Here is a 15,038-nt window from a genome sequence, read left to right as displayed (position 1 = left end):
TCTTTCTCTCTGTGTCCTCTCTCTTTCTCTCTCCCTATCTCTATATCTCCTCCCCCCTCTCTTTCTCGCTGTCCTCTCCCTAGCCCTTTGTCTCTATCTCTCCGTCTTCCGTGAAGTACGCCGTGTGTTTGGAGGAATAAAGAAAAGCCCACACACTCTGGAAGCTGTGGAGCTAGTGCTAACTCTGACAGCTCATGTTGCACCAAATTGGCAGTTTCTAAAGCTACTGTGCTGTATGTGTTTCATGGTCTTGATACCATCTTAATGAAGCTTTGTATCATTACCTTGCAGTTGCTCCAATCAATCTTAAAAGGGTGCTGCTTTATTGTCTTTCTCCATTCTAAAGGTTACAGTATCTGTTTCATTGTCTTTCTCCATTCTAAAGGTTACAGTATCTGTTTCATTGTCTTTCTCCATTCTAAATGTTACAGTATCTGTTTCGTTGTCTTTCTCCATTCTAAAGGTTACAGTATCTGTTTCGTTGTCTTTCTCCATTCTAAAGGTTACAGTATCTGTTTCGTTGTCTTTCTCCATTCTAAAGGTTACAGTATCTGTTTCGTTGTCTTTCTCCATTCTAAAGGTTACAGTATCTGTTTCATTGTCTTTCTCCATTCTAAAGGTTACAGTATCTGTTTCATTGTCTTTCTCCATTCTAAAGGTTACAGTATCTGTTTCATTGTCTTTCTCCATTCTAAAGGTTACAGTATCTGTTTCATTGTCTTTCTCCATTCTAAAGGTTACAGTATCTGTTTCATTGTCTTTCTCCATTCTAAAGGTTACAGTATCTGTTTCATTGTCTTTCTCCATTCTAAAGGTTACAGTATCTGTTTCATTGTCTTTCTCCATTCTAAAGGTTACAGTATCTGTTTCATTGTCTTTCTCCATTCTAAAGGTTACAGTATCTGTTTCATTGTCTTTCTCCATTCTAAAGCTTACAGTATCTGTTTCGTTGTCTTTCTCCATTCTAAAGGTTACAGTATCTGTTTCATTGTCTTTCTCCATTCTAAAGCTTACAGTATCTGTTTCGTTGTCCTTCTCCAATTCTTAAAGTTAGAATCTCCACTGACCTGCTCTCTCATTGCGAGATGCAAGAATTTTGTCCAAGTTTGATTCTCACATACTGTACCACTAACCTCTACTGGTGCCCTTGGTACAACAAGGACAGGATTCAAAATAAGGTATCTTTACCTGCAGCCTGGGTTGCTCTGTGTTCAGCTTTTTCAGTATGCCAATTTCAAAATGAATAAAACAAAATATACATGGTGTGGGGGAGAGAGAGAAGAAGATCCTGAAAGATCAAAGGTTCTAGCGAAACAACATGCGAAAACATCAGGAAGAACAACAGGAAGGAAACATACATTTCATTAAAGTGGGGGTTTAGGTTTAAGTCGTCAGTCATTGTTTATAGTGCACATCATTATTGTATTTAGGTTTTAGTCATCAGTCATTGGTTATAGTGCATATGATTATTGTATTTTCCCCCAAAAATCTGTTCTCACAGAACAATTACATTCCCAATTAGAACCTGCAAATGGAATGTCGATCACTAGGATATGATATAATCACTATTGACTGCATTTTAGAATCTATGGGATATATTTCTTCACCAGATCTTCCTCGTTTAGAGGGGATTTTCCAGGAAATAATGTACATTCATTTGCAGAATAGGAGAAACTTCAACAAGCTAATTGGGGCTAATTATGTAAGGATCAAAATATGAAATAATTAATTAGTATTCCAATTCAAGGTGTTACTGGTATTCCCTAATCAACCCCTTCTCTCCATCCATTCTAAGCCTCTCCACCCCCCTCTCTACCTCTCCACCTCCACTCCTCCTCTCCATCCCCCTCTCTCTACCTCTCCACCTCCTCTTCAACCCCCTCGCTCTACAGTCCCACCACCCCTCCTCCTTTCTACCTCTCCTCCTCCTCTCTAACCCCCTCTCTCTACCTCTCCACCTCCCCTCCTCCTCTCCATCCCCCTCTCTCCACCTCTCCACACACCGTCCCCTCAAGCCACCATCCCCTCAAGCCTTCAAGATGGTAGATGATCTCTCAGCAGGGAAAACCAACTCTTTAGATCAGGGCTCTCCAGCCTTATTCTTGGAAAGTTACTGTCCTGCAGGTTTGAACTCCAACCCTGTTCCTGGAGAGTTACTGTCCTGTAGGTTTGAACTCCAACCCTGTTCCTGGAGAGTTAATGTCCTGTAGGTTTGAACTCCAATCCTGTTCCTGGAGGGTTTCTGTCCTGTAGGTTTTAACTCCAACCCTGTTCCTGGAGGGTTTCTGTCCTGTAGGTTTGAACTCCAACCCTAATCTAGTGCACCTGATTCTAATCATTTGCTAGTTAATAAACTGAATCAGGTTAATTACACCTGGGGTTGGAGCGAAAACCTACAGGAGGGTAGCTCTGCAGGAACAAGGTTGGAGTGAAAACCTACAGGAGGGTAGCTCTGCAGGAACAGGGTTGGAGTGAAAACCTACAGGAGGGTAGCTCTGCAGGAACAGGGTAGGAGTGAAAACCTGCAGGAGGGTAGCTCTGCAGGAACAGGATTGGTGTGAAAACCTACAGGAGGGTAGCTCTGCAGGAACAGGGTTGGAGTGAAAACCTACAGGAGGGTAGCTCTGCATGAACAAGGTTGGAAGGAAAACCTACAGGAGGGTAGCTCTGCAGGAACAAGGTTGGAGAGCCCTGCTTTAGAGTAAGTAGGACTAGACAACTATTTTTTGCCTCAGTCCTCAACTACTCCATCATTGAGACAGATATCTTCAGACATTGACAAGGGTGTGAATTTTACACTTGAGTGGGGGCAGTCAGAAGAAGTGGAGGTAGAAATGGAAGACAGGAGGGAGTGATTGAAGACAGGAGGGAGAGATTGAAGACAGGAGGGAGCGATTGAAGACAGGGGGGAGAGATAGAAGACAGGGGGGAGAGATAGAAGACAGGGGGGAGAGATAGAAGACAGGGGGAGAGATAGAAGACAGGGGGGAGAGATAGAAGACAGGGGGGAGAGATTGAAGACAGGGGGGAGAGATTGAAGACAGGAGAGAATGTCTGGAGAATCTAGTGCTCCCATCCATCCATCCATCAATCCACCTCTCCCTTCCCTCTTTCCATCCTCCCTCTCTCCCACTTCTCTCCCTCCTCAGCCTGTGAGTCACACACCTGACCCCCCCCCCCCCTCCCCCCCCCTCCCCCCCCTCGCACAGACACACACAGACAGCGTCATCAGCGTGCCAACACTCCCTCTGGGCATGCAGGAATCTGTGGCCAAAAAATACATCAAAAATATGACAGCAAGTGTCAATTAGTAGAATGATCAATTCAGTGTGAATGCTGGGATACGTGAAGGAGGATCCTGGCATATAGTCAACCCTCCATGTCCCTACGGACCTAAAGAGATCCATGCAAACGCACTGTTGCTGCCAATTTCCTTAATACAAAATATACATGTCTGGGGAATGTGTAAATTATCTCCAACTCATCTCCTTTACACATATATGCACAGAGTGTACAAAACATTAAGAATACCTACTCTTTATTTGACAGATTGGCCAAGTGAATCCAGGTGAAAGATATGATCCCTTATTGCTATCAACTGTTATATCCACTTCAATCAGTGTCGATGAAGGGGAGGAGAGGTTAAAGAAGGATTTGAGACATGGATTGGGTATGTGTGCCATTCAGAGGGTGAATGGGCAAGACAACATATTTAAGTGACTTTGAACAGGTTATGGTAGTAGGTGCCAGGAGCACTGGTTTGAGTGTGTCAAGAACTACAACACTGCTGGGTTTCCTGTGTGTATCCAGAATGGTCCACCACCCAAAGGACATCCAGCCAACCTGACACAACTGTTGGAAGCATTGGAGTCAACATGGGCCAGCATCCCTGTGGAATGTTTTTGACACCTTGTAGAGTCCCTGCCCTGACAAATTAAGGCTGTTGTGAAGGCAAAAGGGGCAGCATTTCAATAATAGGGGTGGCAGGGTAGCCTAGTGGTTGGAGTGTTGGACTAGTAACTGAAAGGTTGCACGTTCATATCCCCGAGCTGACAAGGTACAAATCTGTCGTTCTGCCCCTGAACAGGCAGTTAACCCACTGTTCCTAGGCCGTCATTGAAAATAAGAATTTGTTCTTAACTGACTTGCCTAGTTAAATAAAGGTAAAAAAAAAAATAGGAAGGTGTTCCTAATGTTTTGTACACTCAGTGTAGCTTAGGTGTTATGTCTGTGAAAGACCAGATGATAGGCTAATCGTTTTGAATTGTGTTACTGTTTAAACACTGGGAAGGACTCTTGAAGGGTTCTTGGTTGAGATTGATGACATTGTTCACCAGCACATTTGATGCAACTCAAACTTTCCTGGTTGATACAGTACCTTTAATCCAGATTTGTGTTTTCCTGCTTCAGTTTTTCTTTTTATGGATCTTATATTCCTTTTTATTTGAGGTTAGCAACTGACTTTAGGGTCCGTTTTAAAGGATGGCTGAACTTCCTGATTTGGCATCGTAGCCGATGGTTTATTAAAAAATGTTAGCGGTCACGAATTAATTCAAGCGGGAGTTGGTTTCGGGGTGTGGTTTGATATTGGTTGTATGTTTGCAGGTGAGAAGAGTTAGCCAAATTCTTACGTCAATTAGCTTCAGCCAGCTGATGTGTGACTGTGGCAAAGTTGGTATGACTTTGGATAGCCTATCCTTGGGGCTAGTTAGGGACCGCAATAAATTACACAATGAGAAAATATTTTCATGTTGCACACCTTTTAGTTTTCATTAAATGGTTTCAATATTTGTATATACATTTCTACAATTTATAGTTGGTTTGAGGTTTTTAAGTCATTGGAATTTGGAGCAATTGGAATTTTAACATTGTGTACAATGTGTAATTTACCAATGGTCCTCAACTCACCACATAGGGATATTCAGTGTCAAATTTACCACAGGCATTACAATCGGGCAGCATGCAGCTGTACTCTGAATTAATGATTACTTGTTTGCTGCCAGCTGTGGGCATGTAGGCAGGATTGAAATAAATCCAAACTTCATTTAAGTGGTGATGCAAACACAATCACAAGTCTCACAAAACTTTGTTACACTTTAGTAGTCAATTTTGACAGTAGAATAAATGTTTCTGGCTCATATCGATGCCATATAGGTTGTTTTCTAAAAGATATGTTTATTTTTAGGGGAAGTTGCTCTTCAATAAAGTTCTGTGCAAGGGTGTGTAAAACATTTTCAAAGTAACACGTGCAAAATGCATAAAAGAGAAAAGGGTAAGATAAAAGATGAGTAAAAACTAACAAAAAACATTCAAAATGAAAACATTTTTATTGGCATACTTTTTCGTAGAAGATGAGTGCAAATAAAGAGCTTCTGATGAATCTACCAGTCACTGAGCCATGGACCACAAGGCATTGATAAATACAAGCTTTTGGAGCTATACTCTACAATACAAGGCTTGAATCAGAAAATAAACATCAACGCTTACATAATATAGGTATATGGAGAAAAATAAATCTGAATGAACAAAAATATACGACAAAACCACAACAACACAATACATACATTCATAAAGTAATAAATCCTGTACACCAAAACTGCTGTAGTGAGTTCACATGGAATATTGATTTACAGCAACTGACGATAAAACGAGGTCTACAGTGCCTTGCAAAAGTATTCATCCCCCTAGGTGTTTTCCTATTTTGTTGCATTACAACCTGTAATTTAAATTGATTTTTATTTTAGTTTCTCCTTTTTATTTTCATGTAATGGACATCCACAAAATAGTCCAAATTGGTGGAGTGAAATGAAAAAAATGACTTCTTTCAAAAAATAAATAAAAAATCAAAACTGAAAATTGGTGCGTGCGTATGTATTTACCCCCTTTGCTGTAAAGCCCCTAAATAAGATCTGGAGCAACCAATTACCTTCAGAAGTCACATAATTAGTTAAATAAAGTCCATCTGTGTGCAATCTAAGTGTCACATGATCTCAGTATATATACACTTATTCTGAAAGGCCCCAGAGTCTGCAACACCACTAAGCAAGGGGCACCAACAAGCAAGTGGCACCATGAAGACCAATGAGCTCTCCAAACAAGTCAGGGACAAAGTTGTGGAGAACTATAGATCAGGGTTGAGTTATAAAAAAAATATCAGAGACTTTGAACATACCACGGAGTACCATTAAATCCATTATTAAAAATTGGAAAGAATATGGCACCACAACAAACCTTCCAAGAGAGGGCCGCCCAACAAAACTCACGGACCAGGCAAGGAGGGCATTAATCAGAGGCAACAAAGAGACCAAAGATAACCCTGAAGGAGCTGCAAAGCTCCACAGCGGAGATTGGAGTATCTGTCCATAGGATCACTTTAAGCCGTACACTCCACAGAGCTGGGCTTTACGAAAGAGTGGCCAGAAAAAAGCCAATACTTAATGAAAAAAATAAGCAAACACATTTTGTGTTCGCCATAAGGCATGTGGGAGACTCCCCAAACATATGGAAGAAGGTACTCTGGTCAGATGAGACTAAAATTGAGCTTTTTGGCCATCAAGGAAAACGCTATGTCTGGTGCAAACCCAACACCTCACATCACCCCGAGAACACCATCCCCACAGTGAAGCATGGCGGTGGCAGCATCATGCTGTGGAGAGGTTTTTCATCGGCAGGGACAGGGAAACCGGTCAGAATAGAAGAAATGATGGATTGTGCTAAATACAGGGAAATTCTTGAGGAAAACCTGTTTCAGTCTTCCAGAGATTTGAGACTGGGACGGACGTTCACCTTCCAGCAGGACAATGCCCCTAAGCATACTGCTAAAGCAACACTCGAGTTGTTTAAGGGGAAACATTTAAATGTATTGGCTTTGACTAGGCCATTCCCAGACCTCAATCAAATTGAGAATATGTGCTATAACTTAAAGATTGCTGTATACCAGTGGAACCCATCCAACTTGAAGGAGCTGGAGCAGGTTTGCCTTGAAGAATGAGCAAAAATCCCAGTGGCTAGATGTGCCAAGCTTATAGAGACATACCCAAGATACTTGCAGCTGTAATTGCTGCAAAAGGTGGCTCTACAAAGTATTGACTTTGGGGGGTGAATATTTATGCACACTCAAGTTTTCACAATTTATTTAGTCTAATTTCTTGTTTGTTTCACAAAAAAAAATATTTTGCATCTTCAAAGTGGTAGGCATGTTGTGTAAATCAAATGATACAACCCCCCCAGAAATCCATTTGAATTCCAGGTTATAAGGCAACAAAATAGGGATAATGCCAAGGGGGTGAATACTTTCACTAGCCACTGTACATTTTTCACTAAATGTTGATTGGTTTTTCTGTTGATTTGTTTTTTTTTCCAGCACAATTAGTTATTTCTCTTCACGATTATACTGTGCAAATATAATATTACAATCATTCTCTTAAACATCGCTTTTGAACATTTCCTTTTTTTACAAAGCAGGCTGTATCGTCTCACTAACTGTTGTATTGGTTGGTGATCCTACGCTGACAACAGTTCCATCAGAAAATACCCCAGGGATCATATACTTACTGCAGAGCTGAAAGAGTCAACTTTGTATCGTAATAACGAGAATAGATCCTTTGTAGTCCATTTCATGCACTTAAAAGTTGTAAACAGTACAAATATAAATGACCCACGTACAATATCTGATTTCCAGTAATTCCAAAATAGACAGATGTACTCCAAAAAAACAGCAGCAATTTGTTTGTATGCATTTCCAACATATTTTACTGTATAATATAGTGTTGTAGAAAGGGCTTTATACAGGATTGGATTGTCTGCATCTAAGCCATGGCTGTACAGAGCCCATGGCAGTAGCTTTACAGTTCTTACTGAGACACAATCTGACTGCACTCTAGCTTGCTTAGATTTCAAATATCGCTGTGAAATATATGATAGAAAAGGCCAGGTCATGGACAGAGTCATGTTACTAGATGGTGTCTGTTATGGTGTCTGTTCAGAAAGTGCTTTATCAATTATAGGGCTGACAAATTCCTGAAGTGAATCGATTGTGTCATCATTAACGTACGTAGGTAGTGACCTTAGCTAGCTGGCTATAGATCTCTTTTTTGTTTTGTTTTTTCCTTTTCTGCGTTAAAACACCAAAGTAACCACTATACACCTACTTCTCAGTGACAGCATTTGTCCAAGGTGTTGAAGCACATTTCTACTAAGTAATGAGATACATTTGAAGTGTCAGCGTTTTCACATTAGTGTGAGAGATTTCTAGTCAGTCAGTCTAGGTCTTCTACTGAATGACCCAGAGCTGAGAAAAAAAGCTGTTGTTCAAACATCTCGCACCCTATTTCCCATCTAGTGCACTACCTTTGACGTTTTTGACAGGTCCGTGTAGGGAATAGGATGCATCCTCAACAGTGTTCACAGGCAATAATCAAAGCACAGAACAGTTTCCTACCAGTGGAGTCTTCACATTCAATAGTGAATAATGCCTTTAAAATAAAGCTTTGAGATAACATGTGGAGAACACAAACACAAGAGACCATGAGGTACACTGACAAATGACAAACACAGTTGACAGACAGGAAATGGCAAAACAATTACTTAAAAATGTACATTTCACAATTCATTACATAATTACATTCATTCTAAAAACTAGTTCATTCTGATGCATTTTCCGTACACAATGAAGTGAGACATGACACAAAAAAAACTCTCATTAAAACAAGTGACATTGAGAAAAATACATTCCAGAATAAAGAAACTAACCAACAAACTGAACAGGTAATTTGAGTAATGAAATAAAACACATCTTCCATGTGATTAAACAATAAACCCAAAATATGAGTTCAGAGGACGTTGAGAAGTCTAGGCTCAGAGGGTCACGGTCAACTGCACCTACACACACACGCACGTACCCACACACACACACACACACACACACCATGAGGATACATAGTCTAGGCAAGTTTACTGTGTTGTTTTTTAGTCTCATTTGACATACTCAGCTGACTTCCAGAAGTGCCCTGGGTGGGAAAGGCGGCGGTTCCGTTTTGGCAACTTTTCCAGCAGATCCACCAGCTTGGAGAAACTGGGCCTCTCCTCTTGCTCGAACGCCCAGCAGAAGAGCAGGATGTCCTAGGGAGGGAGATCCAGAACAGACCCCGTTTAGAGAGCCAGGCACACACAGTGGAGAACTGGACAAATGGATGAATGCCACCGGATTCAAATAACATTATTTTTCCCTGTGAGAGATATTATTTGGTGAAGTGGTTCAGAAAACACAAATAACAAACAGCCAATTGAGGACAGGACAAAAAAACTACTAAAAACATCCCAGACAGGTGTACAGGATTTAGTCTCATTCCATGTATGAGGATGCTCATTCTGAATACCCGTAAATTGATATGTATGAGGATGCTCATTCTGAACACCTGTAAATTGATATGTATGAGGATGCTCATTCTGAACACCCATAAATTGATATGTATGAGGATGCTCATTCTGAACACCCGTAAATTGATATGTATGAGGATGCTCATTCTGAACACCCGTAAATTGATATGTATGAGGATGCTCATTCTGAACACCCGTAAATTGATATGTATGAGGATGCTCATTCTGAACACCCATAAATTGATATGTATGAGGATGCTCATTCTGAACACCCGTAAATTGATATGTATGAGGATGCTCATTCTGAACACCGGTAAATTGATATGTATGAGGATGCTCATTCTGAACACCCGTAAATTGATATGTATGAGGATGCTCATTCTGAACACCCGTAAATTGATATGTATGAGGATGCTCATTCTGAATACCCGTAAATTGATATGTATGAGGATGCTCATTTTGAACACCCGTAAATTGATATGTATGAGGATGCTCATTCTGAACACCTGTAAATTGATATGTATGAGGATGCTCATTCTGAACACCTGTAAATTGATATGTATGAGGATGCTCATTCTGAACACCCATAAATTGATATGTATGAGGATGCTCATTCTGAACACCTGTAAATTGATATGTATGAGGATGCTCATTCTGAACACCCGTAAATTGATATGTATGAGGATGCTCATTCTCAACACCCGTAAATTGATATGTATGAGGATGCTCATTCTGAACACCCGTAAATTGATATGTATGAGGATGCTCATTCTGAACACCCATAAATTGACATGTATGAGGATGCTCATTCTGAACACCTGTAAATTGATATGTATGAGGATGCTCATTCTGAACACCCGTAAATTGATATGTATGAGGATGCTCATTCTGAACACCTGTAAATTGATATGTATGAGGATGCTCATTCTGAACACCTGTAAATTGATATGTATGAGGATGCTCATTCTGAACACCCGTAAATTGATATGTATGAGGATGCTCATTCTGAACACCCGTAAATTGATATGTATGAGGATGCTCATTCTGAACACCCGTAAATTGATATGTATGAGGATGCTCATTCTGAACACCCGTAAATTGATATGTATGAGGATGCTCATTCTGAACACCCGTAAATTGATATGTATGAGGATGCTCATTCTGAACACCTGTAAATTGATATGTATGAGGATGCTCATTCTGAACACCCGTAAATTGATATGTATGAGGATGCTCATTCTGAACACCCATAAATTGATATGTATGAGGATGCTCATTCTGAACACCCGTAAATTGCTATGTACACAGATCAGACCTGAAACAACCAGGTGTGTGGTGTTTATCTATGTGAAGAAAGCTAACACTGCACTACTATGAAGAACCCTACTCAGTAATATACAGTATCTTTACCCATGGACTTGTTATATGTTCACCTACAACTAGTGAGCAACTTCTACCTGCTCCCGAGTGGCGCAGCGGTCTAAGGCACTACATCTCAGTGCAAGAGAGGCCTTGCAAGTGTAAATAAGAATTTGTTCTTAACTGACTTGCGTAGTTAAATAAAGGATTAAAAAAAAAAAAAAAAAAATGAAGAGGTGTGACTACAGTCCCTGGAGTCCCATAGGGCGACGCACAATTGGCCCAGCGCTGTCCGGTGTAGGCCGTCATTGTAAATAAGACATTTTTTCGTAACTGACTTGCCTGGTTAAATAAAGGTTCAACGAAAAATAGTCAGTAGGTGTGGCAAAGTTTGCTGTAAATGGGCAACACTCACCGATATCTCTTTGCCCATACCGATCTGTGTGAGATTGGGTTTCAGTCCGCTGCCCACCTGCCAGATGATAACTTCTGCTGGCTGGTTCTTATAAGGCCACTCACGTGCATGCAACTCGTACCAGATAGTGCTGCAGACAGACACAGCACAGGGGGGAATCAGTTGGGGGGGGGGCAGATGTGTGAAATATCCCATGGTTTAGAAATGTAACATTATGATACCATCAATGACACGGCAGCATAGATTTCACTGTGCAGTGTCACGTTTCACAATTAATTGATTTGTTTTCCTATTGAGCACCTGCTCAGGGAGATTGGATGTGTGTATGTAATATTTTCCTATTACGGTGAGATTATGACAAAATACAACAACAGACGTCCACACACAAGGGGTATCAAACCAGGTTTAATACCTGCATCTCTATGATGTATGTCTGTTGTGCTTGCCGGAATACATTGAAAAGCTATATACGCTCCGACAATGAGTTTGACACACCACAAGGTTGCTGCTGAGGAACTAACTTTATATCAAACTTGTTAGGTCCATTTAATACAGTATACTTCATCAACATCGTCACACTATCCTCTCTTTGCATTATGAGCAGCCATTTTCTCCACTGTCATATCAACAACCAGGGATGAGTAGCATAAAAATAGCATTTGGCCAAGATAGAAAAAAAAAACACATGGAGAATTGCTGAATATGTACAACAGCTCTAGGGGTCACCTCTAGATAACACTAAGGCACCAACAGGCCAGATGGACACCAGCTGCGTCCCAAATGACACCCTATTCCCACAGGGCTCTGGTTAAAAGTAATGCACTATATAGGGACTAGCGTGCCAAATGGGGCCCATCCAGTGTGTATGTGAGCGTGTATGTGAGCACTGCGTCCCTTCCCCTCAGACTGATCCAGTGACAGGCCCTCCATATGGGAGGACATCTGAAAATGCAATTGTGTTAGGAGTCAACAGTGCAGGGTCCGCCCACGCAAAAGGGGTCTGTGACGATCACAGAAGATAAAAAACAGAAGGCAAGGAATGGCAGAGCAAGGAATGTTAAAACTTGTGTTATAACTAGGGTCAGTGTTATAGCCCAGCCAGACAATTTATAAAACTTGTGTTATAACTAGGGTCAGTGTTATAGCCCAGCCAGACAATTTATAAAACTTGATCTCCACTGTAAAAAGACTCCAAACATTATCTCCCATTTCTTTTAGACTAGCAATTGGTTTTAAATAGCAGAGATTTTGAATAAACCTTGCTGTGTGTGTGTCTCTCTGACATTTACCACATTGTTTCAGTAGGCTATTGAAATTCTATCTTCAGCTGTCCTATAGTGATGAACGTGTAGGGGTCGGGAGTCGGATGCAGCAAGCAGCTTTTCTCAGCAAGTCGCTATCATGAATCAGTATAATTGTTATGGATATATACAAAGAAATGTCAATAGAAAACAGTGCAGCTAGTTTGCAGTCTTTCCAGCTTCAGTTTGAAGTAATTGTTTTATCTGTGTTGTTGTCTAGCTCCTCTGAACAACAGTGTCGTGACGTGAGAGCACATGTTCTGTGCCAGGTGAAATCATGCATCATTAGCTCATTATGGGATGTATCTAAATAAATGTCACTAGAAAACAGCTCAAACAAATGCAAATGCAGCTACTTTGTTGTTATTCAGACTACAAACTTTGATGTGACTGTAAGTTAGCCGTAGTTGGCTAGGTAACAAGCAAGGGATAAGAACATTGCCAGCCAGTATGGCAATGGAACATTTAGAACGAATGACTGGGTTCGAGTCCATAGATACAAAACAAAAAGACTGAACAACTGGGTTGCGTCTACAACGAACGACCAGCCAGCTTGGGTAGCAACCCTAGATTTGTGTCCGGACTATATCGTGTGGAAGGATGAAATAGTATAAATAAATTCATAAAAATAATGTTTTTAATGAAAATATGTAAATCATTATTTGAATATGTTGGTATCCCGTTGTATAATATATATTATAGGCTGGGTTTCTGTACAGCACTTTGAGATATCAGCTGATGTACGAATGGCTATATAAATCAATTTGATTTGATTTTGATTTATAAAGTAATAATGCCCTCGAATCCGGTGTTTGGAGGATATATTGGCAAGGTTTGCCGGCTCAAGACAGTCTCGAGCCAAAATACATCCGTGCCAATACATCCTCCAAACACCAGCTTCGAGGGCATTATCACTTAATTATAACTAGGGTCAGTGTTATAACTAGTGTTATATCTAGGGTCAGTGTTATAACTAGTTTTATAACTAGGGTCAGTTTTATAACTAGTGTTATATCTAGGGTCAGTGTTATAACTAGTGTTATATCTAGGGTCAGTGTTATAACTAGTTTTATAACTAGGGTCAGTTTTATAACTAGTGGTATATCTAGGGTCAGTGTTCTAACTAGTGTAATAACTAGGGTCAGTGTTATAACTAGTGTAATAACTAGGGTCAGTGTTATAACTAGTGGAATAACTAGGGTCAGTGTTATAACTAGTGTAATAACTAGGGTCAGTGTTATAACTAGTTTTACAACTAGGGTCAGTGTTATAACTAGTGTAATAACTAGGGTCAGTGTTATAACTAGTGTAATAACTAGGGTCAGTGTTATAACTAGTGTTATAACTGGGGTCAGTGTTATAACTAGTGTTAACTATGGTCAGTGTTATAACTAGGGTCAGTGTTATAACTAGGGTCAGTGTTATAACTAGTGTTATTACTAGGGTCAGTGTTATAACTAGTGTTATAACTAGGGTCAGTGTTATAACTAATGTTAACTAGGGTCAGTGTTATAACGAGGTTCAGTGACCCCAGTTATAGGGTGAATGTTATAACTATTGTTGACTAGGGTCCGTGTTATAATTAGGGTCAGTGTTATAACTAGTGTTAACTGGGGTCAGTGTTATAACTAGGGTCAGTGTTATAACTAGTATTATAACTGGGGTCAGTGTTACAACTAGGGTCAGTGTTATAACTAGTGTAATAACTAGGGTCAGTGTTATAACTAGTGTTAACTAGGGCCAGTGTTATAACTAGGGTCAGTGTTATAACTAGTGTTAACTAGGAGCAGTGTTATAACTAGTGTTAACTATGGGCAGTGTTATAACTAGTGTTATAACTAGGGTCAGTGTTATAACTAGTGTTAAAACTAGGGTCAGTGTTATAACTAGCGTTAACTATGGTCAGTGTTATAACTAGGGTCAGTGTTATAACTAGTCTTATAACTAGGGTGAGTGTTATAACTAGTGTTAACTAGAGCAAGTGGTATAACTATTGTTATAACTAGGGTCAGTGTTAAACTGGTGTTAACTAGGGGCAGTGTTATAACTAGTGTTATAACTAGGGTCAGTGTTATAACTAGTGTTATAACTAGGGTCAGTGTTATAACTAGTGTTAAAACTAGGGTCAGTGTTATAACTAGTGTTAACTAGGGGCAGTGTTATAACTAGTGTTATAACTAGGGTCAGTGTTATAACTAGTGTTAAAACTAGGGTCAGTGTTATAACTAGTGTTAACTATGGTCAGTGTTATAACTAGTGGAATAACTAGGGTCAGTGTTATAACTAGGGTCAGTGTTATAACTAGGGTCAGTGTTATAACTAGGGTCAGTGTTATAACTAGTGTTATAACTAGGGTCAGTGTTAAACTAGTGTTATAACTAGGGTCAGTGTTAAAATAGTGTTATATCTAGGGTCAGTGTTATAACTAGTGTTATTACTAGGGGCAGTGTTATAACTAGGGGCAGTGTTATAACTAGTGTTAACTAGGGGCAGTGTTATAACTAGTGTTATAACTGGGGTCAGTGTTATAACTAGTGTTATAACTAGGGTCAGTGTTATAACTAGTGTTAACTAGGGTCAGTGTT

The 15,038-nt window shown here is 40.1% G+C and overlaps 1 protein-coding gene across 3 annotated transcripts in view; it reads right to left on the bottom strand.

Annotated features, from left to right (window-relative positions):
* Positions 1-5,304: 5,304 nt before the first annotated feature.
* LOC109894953 (kinase suppressor of Ras 2) overlaps positions 5,305-15,038 on the bottom strand; it is a 133,485-nt gene continuing 123,751 nt past the window's right edge. For all 3 annotated transcript variants that reach the window (XM_031829678.1, XM_031829679.1, XM_031829680.1), the window contains 3 exons: positions 11,153-11,282; positions 8,987-9,120; positions 5,305-8,880 (listed from right to left, as the gene is read on the bottom strand). In XM_031829678.1, coding sequence (XP_031685538.1) covers positions 8,871-8,880; positions 8,987-9,120; positions 11,153-11,282 — 274 coding nt within the window. In that variant the 3' untranslated portion in view covers positions 5,305-8,870. The remainder of the gene's footprint in view (positions 8,881-8,986; positions 9,121-11,152; positions 11,283-15,038) is intronic.

This window comes from Oncorhynchus kisutch, linkage group LG8 (assembly GCF_002021735.2).
Source record: "Oncorhynchus kisutch isolate 150728-3 linkage group LG8, Okis_V2, whole genome shotgun sequence".
In the NCBI taxonomy this organism is placed as follows: domain Eukaryota; kingdom Metazoa; phylum Chordata; class Actinopteri; order Salmoniformes; family Salmonidae; genus Oncorhynchus; species Oncorhynchus kisutch.
Note: the sequence above shows the minus strand (reverse complement) of the source record. Positions and strands in the feature narration are given on the sequence as shown.